The sequence below is a fragment of the Bufo bufo genome, chromosome 10 (genome assembly GCF_905171765.1).
Source record: "Bufo bufo chromosome 10, aBufBuf1.1, whole genome shotgun sequence".
NCBI lineage: Eukaryota > Metazoa > Chordata > Amphibia > Anura > Bufonidae > Bufo > Bufo bufo.
The window spans coordinates 3,715,075-3,723,160 of record NC_053398.1 but is presented as its reverse complement, the minus strand read 5'-3'; the positions used below and the strand labels follow the sequence as shown (position 1 = coordinate 3,723,160).

General features: G+C 40.4%; 1 protein-coding gene across 6 annotated transcripts in view; it reads right to left on the bottom strand.

The window, feature by feature from the left end:
* Positions 1 to 922: 922 nt before the first annotated feature.
* The window catches only part of TEAD1 (TEA domain transcription factor 1), a 150,325-nt gene continuing 143,161 nt past the window's right edge, over positions 923 to 8,086 (bottom strand). For all 6 annotated transcript variants that reach the window (XM_040409510.1, XM_040409511.1, XM_040409506.1 and 3 more), the window contains 2 exons: positions 1,944 to 2,096; positions 923 to 1,729 (listed from right to left, as the gene is read on the bottom strand). In XM_040409510.1, coding sequence (XP_040265444.1) covers positions 1,616 to 1,729; positions 1,944 to 2,096 — 267 coding nt within the window. In that variant the 3' untranslated portion in view covers positions 923 to 1,615. The remainder of the gene's footprint in view (positions 1,730 to 1,943; positions 2,097 to 8,086) is intronic.

Here is an 8,086-nt window from a genome sequence, read left to right as displayed (position 1 = left end):
TGCACACTTGGGTCGTACCCCCGGACTCCCTAATAACATAAGACCCTTCTCTTCTCCATTTCGCCTTTGTTGCTTCTAGGAGCAGCTCCAGGTATTGTGGATTTAAAGGGGTTGGCCACTTTCCTATCGCTGTATGTTATGTATGGTTTCTGATGTATAAATTACCTTTGTTCTTGCTGTGTTTTTTGTTTGTATGTAATGCCTGTGCTGTTTTTTTTTGTTTGTATGTAATGCCTGTGCTGTTTTTTTTTTGTTTGTATGTAATGCCTGTGCTGTTTTTTTTTGTTTGTATGTAATGCCTGTGCTGTTTTTTTTTGTTTGTATGTAATGCCTGTGCTGTTTTTTTTTGTTTGTATGTAATGCCTGTGCTGTTTTTTTTTGTTTGTATGTAATGCCTGTGCTGTTTTTTTTTTGTTTGTATGTAATGCCTGTGCTGTTTTTTTTTGTTTGTATGTAATGCCTGTGCTGTTTTTTTTTGTTTGTATGTAATGCCTGTGCTGTTTTTTTTTGTTTGTATGTAATGCCTGTGCTGGTTTTTGGCACCAGGGCACGTGGTTATGATACCGTAAATGGCTAGCCTCACCCACCTGTCCTTTCGGCATGGCGCAGACTCCTATGAAGCCTCCTGCGCATGCTCAGTGTCGCCGGAGCAGACTTTGGGATATCCACTATGTCCCAATGTCATCTCTAGAAGGTGCCATTATTATCCCTCCTCCTCCTCTCAGTGCAGCGCTCCTTCCCTCCCGTCAGCAGATATAATTTCACTCCACTCCGATACAATATGAGGCTGGTATTAAAAAAAATATATCTAACATGAAAAAGGACATTTTTGTAAGTTAACATAAAAACAATAAAAAACTTATTGCAAAATAAGCCATCTCTTTACTAAACGGAGTCTTTGTGTTAGTACAGCACTCAGACGGCCGTACCGATTCCTCTTTAAAATATAGTGTTCTGGACTAAAAGATTAGCTAAAACCGGAAAATAAAAAAAGATTCTAGAAAACCTCCCGCCTCGTTTCAGGCACATCTGAAGAAATAGATCATTTGGTTTGAAAAGAAAAACACTATTTTTCTTCTTTAAATAATTTAGGTTCTTACATTCGTCCTTCCGCATCCCCTCGGGCAGTTAGAAAGGTTAACGTCTCGAAGCGTCTGTTTACATTCATACATTTTTATGTAAATCCGTTATAGGCTCTTATTTTTTCCAATGATTTCTTTTCTTAAAATTCCTTTACATTTAACCATCGCCGCAAACTCAGAAGTCTACATAAAGTAGCTGTGGCACCATTAACCATGTCACTGCTGGATAACTGTGCTGTGCGATCGCTCTGCAAGGCAACAGCAAGTCTTCCCCGCGCTGCCGGAGTTTTGACTTTTTCCCCTCAGTTATTTTTTTTTATTTTTTTCCTCTTTTTTTTTTTTAAGAAATCTTTACAAACCGTAATGTTTCACAGATACAATTAATTTATAAACATGTTAGAAATGACGTCACGGAAATGAACAGAGCGGAGAAACGCTGGGTGGCCGTAGGCGCTGCCACTAGTGTTGAGGTTTAGTCAGTCTCCGTTGTTTTTAGTGTGTGTCTAGTGTACGGAGTGAATGGCGGTCTACAGTCATTCTTTTACCAGCCTGTAGATATGATGCTGTGCTCCATGTTCGCTGTTTGACACTTCGAATACACATGCCATGCACAGTAGAGTTTCCTGCGTATCCCTGTTTGTTACCACCTTGGAAAATAAAATGAAAACATGATCAGTGCAAAGTTAAACAACCCGCCGGCCCCCAGGACACCTCGGGCCTTGTTCACACTCCTATGACACATTTGCCATAAACCTTTGGGACGTGCCCCCCCAGACTGCAGAGGATTGTGCCCCCCAGTGGTCACGTCATACATTGCAGGCAGAGCACACTTATACCGCCAACGTCACAGTTCATACATACCAACAAAATAGTGAAGTTTTCCAACACACTATTCATCATGTACTTCTCCGGGAGGTGCTTCAGTTTGTGGATGAAGTTAATCATATATTCACACATTGGAGAGCGGTTTATCCTGTACACAAATCGGCCATTTTCAAACCTTGCGTATTCTGTCTGCAGAGGAGAAACAGCAGGATGTCAACGGTTTTCAATGGTCTGTGGGGGAGAGCGCTGGATCTGTGCACTGGTCTCCTGGGGGGCACCTTTCCCCAAAATAGCACCATCATCAACACTATTGGGGCACTATTACTAATGAGGGCAGTCTGGGAGGACTATTACTATGGGGGACAGTATAGTGTTTTCCTGCTCCGCTTAGGGCGCCGAACTACCTCGCCCCCCCCCCCCCCCCCCCCACTGGAAGTAATGCAGCATCTATAGCCAGTCAGAGGATTGATGCACACATCCCCTATGGCCAACCAGCCTTGAAGCTGACAACCTCTGGGGTGCTTCCCTGAACATAAGACCCCCTAACTTGTCCATGGTCCCGCCGCTGCTCTGTTCTCAGCAGGACCAGAAAGCTCCGTCACAGTAGTCTTGTACCGTTCAGCCCACTGTAACTGCTGAGGACAGCGATTGGCTGCTGCAGTCAAGAGACTAAGCCGCCTTCTGGTCCAGCAGGAGATGGAGCAGCAGAGGGACTGCAGACGGGCGAGTGCGGGCTCCATGTTTAGGGGAGGACCCCAGGGGTTGTTGGCTCCAAGGTCAGATAACCCCTTTAAGTAATAATAAAAAAAAATAATTGTAAAAATCATTGTTTGAATAAATAACTAAAATTGCCCTTTATTTGCAAACTCTGTTATTTATGTAAAAAATGTTATATAGTTATATACATAATAGGTATCCGCGCACAGTGTCCTAGCGTAGGGGGCCCGGGCTGCCGTTGCCCCAGATGCCAAAATGCAGGGGGCGCCAAGCAGCAGGCATTTCACTGAGGGCCACGGGGTCCTATGGCTCCCGTCCCCTCCATGACCTCCTGCACTGGGATGCCCAAACTCAGGCCACAAGAGGAGACAGAGAGGGGAGTATGTATTTAAATGTAAGTACCATAAGGCAGGAGGGTACTGGGGGCACTGCGGGGGTGGGGGTATTATCAATACCACAGACGAGAAAGGATACCAAGGAGGAAATTATATATAGAAAGACAGAGGGGGGCCATTCTATATATTATAATAAGACAGAGGGGGCAATTCTAGATATTATAATAAGACAGAGGGGGGCCATTCTATATATTATAATAAGACAGAGGGGGCCATTCTATATATTATAATAAGACAGAGGGGGGCCATTCTATATATTATAATAAGACAGAGGGGGGCCATTCTATATATTATAATAAGACAGAGGGGGGCCATTCTATATATTATAATAAGACAGAGGGGGGCCATTCTATATATTATAATAAGACAGAGGGGGGCCATTCTATATATTATAATAAGACAGAGGGGGGCCATTCTATATATTATAATAAGACAGAGGGGGCCATTCTATATATTATAATAAGACAGAGGGGGGCCATTCTATATATTATAATAAGACAGAGGGGGGCCATTCTATATATTATAATAAGACAGAGGGGCCATTCTATATATTATAATAAGACAGAGGGGGGCCATTCTATATATTATAATAAGACAGAGGGGGGCCATTCTATATATTATAATAAGACAGAGGGGGGCCATTCTATATATTATAATAAGACAGAGGGGGGCCATTCTATATATTATAATAAGACAGAGGGGGGCCATTCTATATATTATAATAAGACAGAGGTGGCCATTCTATATATTATAATAAGACAGAGGGGGGCCATTCTATATATTATAATAAGACAGAGGGGGCCATTCTATATATTATAATAAGACAGAGGGGGCCATTCTATATATTATAATAAGACAGAGGGGGGCCATTCTATATATTATAATAAGACAGAGGGGCCATTCTATATATTATAATACAGAGGGGGCCATTCTATATATTATAATAGGACAGAGGGGGGCCATTCTATATATTATAATAAGACAGAGGGGGCCATTCTATATATTATAATAAGACAGAGGGGGGCCATTCTATATATTATAATAAGACAGAGGGGCCATTCTATATATTATAATAAGACAGAGGGGCCATTCTATATATTATAATAAGACAGAGGGGGGCCATTCTACAGTACAGACCAAAAGTTTGGACACACCTTCTCATTCAGAGTTTTCTTTATTTTCATGACTGAAAATTGTAGATTCACACTGAAGGCATCAAAACTATGAATTAACACATGTGGAATTATATACATAACAAACAAGTGTGAAACAACTGAAAATATGTCCTATTCTAGGTTCTTCAAAGTAGCCCCCTTTTGCTTTGATTACTGCTTTGCACACTCTTGGCATTCTCTTGATGAGCTTCAAGAGGTAGTCCCCTGAAATGGTCTTCACTTCACAGGTGTGCCCTGTCAGGTTTAATAAGTGGGATTTCTTGCCTTATAAATGGGGTTGGGACCATCAGTGGCGTTGAGGAGAAGTCAGGTGGATACACAGCTGATAGTCCTACTGAATAGACTGTTAGAATTTGTATTATGGCAAGAAAAAAGCAGCTAAGTAAAGAAAAACGAGAGGCCATCATTACTTTAAGAAATGAAGGTCAGTCAGTCAGCCGAAAAATTGGGAAAACTTTGAAAGTAAGGGCTATTTGACCATGAAGGAGAGTGATGGGGTGCTGCGCCAGATGACCTGGCCTCCACAGTCACCGGACCTGAACCCAATCGAGATGGTTTGGGGTGAGCTGGACCGCAGAGTGAAGGCAAAAGGGCCAACAAGTGCTAAGCATCTCTGGGAACTCCTTCAAGACTGTTGGAAGACCATTTCAGGGGACTACCTCTTGAAGCTCATCAAGAGAATGCCAAGAGTGTGCAAAGCAGTAATCAAAGCAAAAGGTGGCTACTTTGAAGAACCTAGAATATGACATATTTTCGGTTGTTTCACACTTGTTTGTTATGAATATAATTCCACATGTGTTAATTCATAGTTTTGATGCCTTCATAGTCATGAAAATAAAGAAAACTCTGAATGAGAAGGTGTGTCCAAACTTTTGGTCTGTACTGTGTATATTATAATAAGATAGAGGGGTGATTCTATATTATAATAATACAGAGGGGGCCATTCTATATTATAATAGGATAGAGGGGCCATTCTATATTATAATAATACAGAGGGGGCCATTCTATATTATAATAAGACAGAGGGGGCCATTCTATATATTATAATAAGACAGAGGGGGGCCATTCTATATATTATAATAATACAGAGGTGGCCATTCTATATATTATAATAAGACAGAGGGGGGCCATTCTATATATTATAATAAGACAGAGGGGGCCATTCTATATATTATAATAAGACAGAGGGGGGCCATTCTATATAAGACAGAGGGGGGCCATTCTATATATTATAATAAGACAGAGGGGGCCATTCTATATATTATAATAAGACAGAGGGGGCCATTCTATATATTATAATAAGACAGAGGGGGGCCATTCTATATATTATAATAAGACAGAGGGGGCCATTCTATATATTATAATAAGACAGAGGGGGCCATTCTATATATTATAATAAGACAGAGGGGGGCCATTCTATATATTATAATAAGACAGAGGGGGCCATTCTATATATTATAATAAGACAGAGGGGGGCCATTCTATATAAGACAGAGGGGGGCCATTCTATATATTATAATAAGACAGAGGGGGCCATTCTATATATTATAATAAGACAGAGGGGGGCCATTCTATATATTATAATAAGACAGAGGGGGCCATTCTATATATTATAATAAGACAGAGGGGGCCATTCTATATATTATAATAAGACAGAGGGGGGCCATTCTATATATTATAATAAGACAGAGGGGGGCCATTCTATATATTATAATAAGACAGAGGGGGGCCATTCTATATATTATAATAAGACAGAGGGGGCCATTCTATATATTATAATAAGACAGAGGGGGGCCATTCTATATATTATAATAAGACAGAGGGGGGCCATTCTATATATTATAATAAGACATAGGGGGCCATTCTATATATTATAATAAGACAGAGGGGGGCCATTCTATATATTATAATAAGACAGAGGTGGCCATTCTATATATTATAATAAGACAGAGGGGGGCCATTCTATATATTATAATAAGACAGAGGGGGCCATTCTATATATTATAATAAGACAGAGGGGGCCATTCTATATATTATAATAAGACAGAGGGGGGCCATTCTATATATTATAATAGGACAGAGGGGGGCCATTCTATATATTATAATAGGACAAAGGGGGGCCATTCTATATATTATAATACAGAGGGGGCCATTCTATATATTATAATAGGACAGAGGGGGGCCATTCTATATATTATAATAAGACAGAGGGGGCCATTCTATATATTATAATAAGACAGAGGGGGGCCATTCTATATATTATAATAGGACAGAGGGGGGCCATTCTATATATTATAATACAGAGGGGGCCATTCTATATATTATAATAGGACAGAGGGGGGCCATTCTATATATTATAATAAGACAGAGGGGGGCCATTCTATATATTATAATAAGACAGAGGGGGCCATTCTATATATTATAATAAGACAGAGGGGGGCCATTCTATATATTATAATAAGACAGAGGTGGCCATTCTATATATTATAATAAGACAGAGGGGGGCTATTCTATATATTATAATAAGACAGAGGGGGCCATTCTATATATTATAATAGGACAGAGGGGGGCCATTCTATATATTATAATAGGACAAAGGGGGGCCATTCTATATATTATAATAGGACAGAGGGGGGCCATTCTATATATTATAATAAGACAGAGGGGGGCCATTCTATATAAGACAGAGGGGGGCCATTCTATATATTATAATAAGACAGAGGTGGCCATTCTATATATTATAATAAGACAGAGGGGGCCATTCTATATATTATAATAAGACAGAGGGGGCCATTCTATATAATATAATAAGACAGAGGGGGCTATTCTATATATTATAATAAGACAGAGGGGGGCCATTCTATATATTATAATAAGACAGAGGGGGGCCATTCTATATATTATAATAAGACAGAGGGGGGCCATTCTATATATTATAATAAGACAGAGGGGGCCATTCTATATATTATAATAAGACAGAGGGGGCCATTCTATATATTATAATAGGACAGAGGGGGGCCATTCTATATATTATAATAGGACAGAGGGGGGCCATTCTATATATTATAATACAGAGGGGGCCATGATTTATTATAATAAGACAGAGGGGGCCATTCTATATATTATAATACAGAGGGGGGCCATTCTATATTATAATAAGACAGAGGGGGCCATTCTATATATTATAAGACAGAGGGGGCAATGATTTATTATAATAGGATAGAGGGGGGCCATTATATATTATAATAAGACAGAGGGGGCCATTATATATTATAATAATACAGAGGGGGACATTCTATATTATAACAATACAGAGGGGGCCATGATATATTACAGTTATACAGAGGGCTGGGCATTATATATACTATCCATACAGAGGGCATTATACATATGGGCACGATGGGGGAGGGAGGATCTTTTATCTAGTGGCACTACAGGCGGCATTATAATACAGGGTACACTACAGAGGGCAATTCTATGGGGCACCGCAGCAGGTCTTTATAAACACTTGGACCACTATAGGAGGCATTATAACCACGGCAGACACTATAGGGGACTTTATTACTACTGCAGGCTCTTATAGAGGGGCCTTGTTAGTGCTGGGGGCCACTATAGGAGGCCTTGTTTCAACGAGGGGCCCTATGGGGGGTCATTATTATTGAGCACATATTAATGTGGATTGAGAATTTGGCCCAAACTGCCGCAGCCCAGCCCCGGACTTCAGGTTACGCTGTGCAAGTTCTGAATTCTGGAGGCTCACACCCATCTATAGTTATCACTGTTATCTGTGGTGTTACATGGGACTGCAGGTGACATCTACTACATTATCTGTACTCAGAGGATTATCACTGTTATCTGTGGTGTTACATGGGACTGCAGGTGACATCTACTA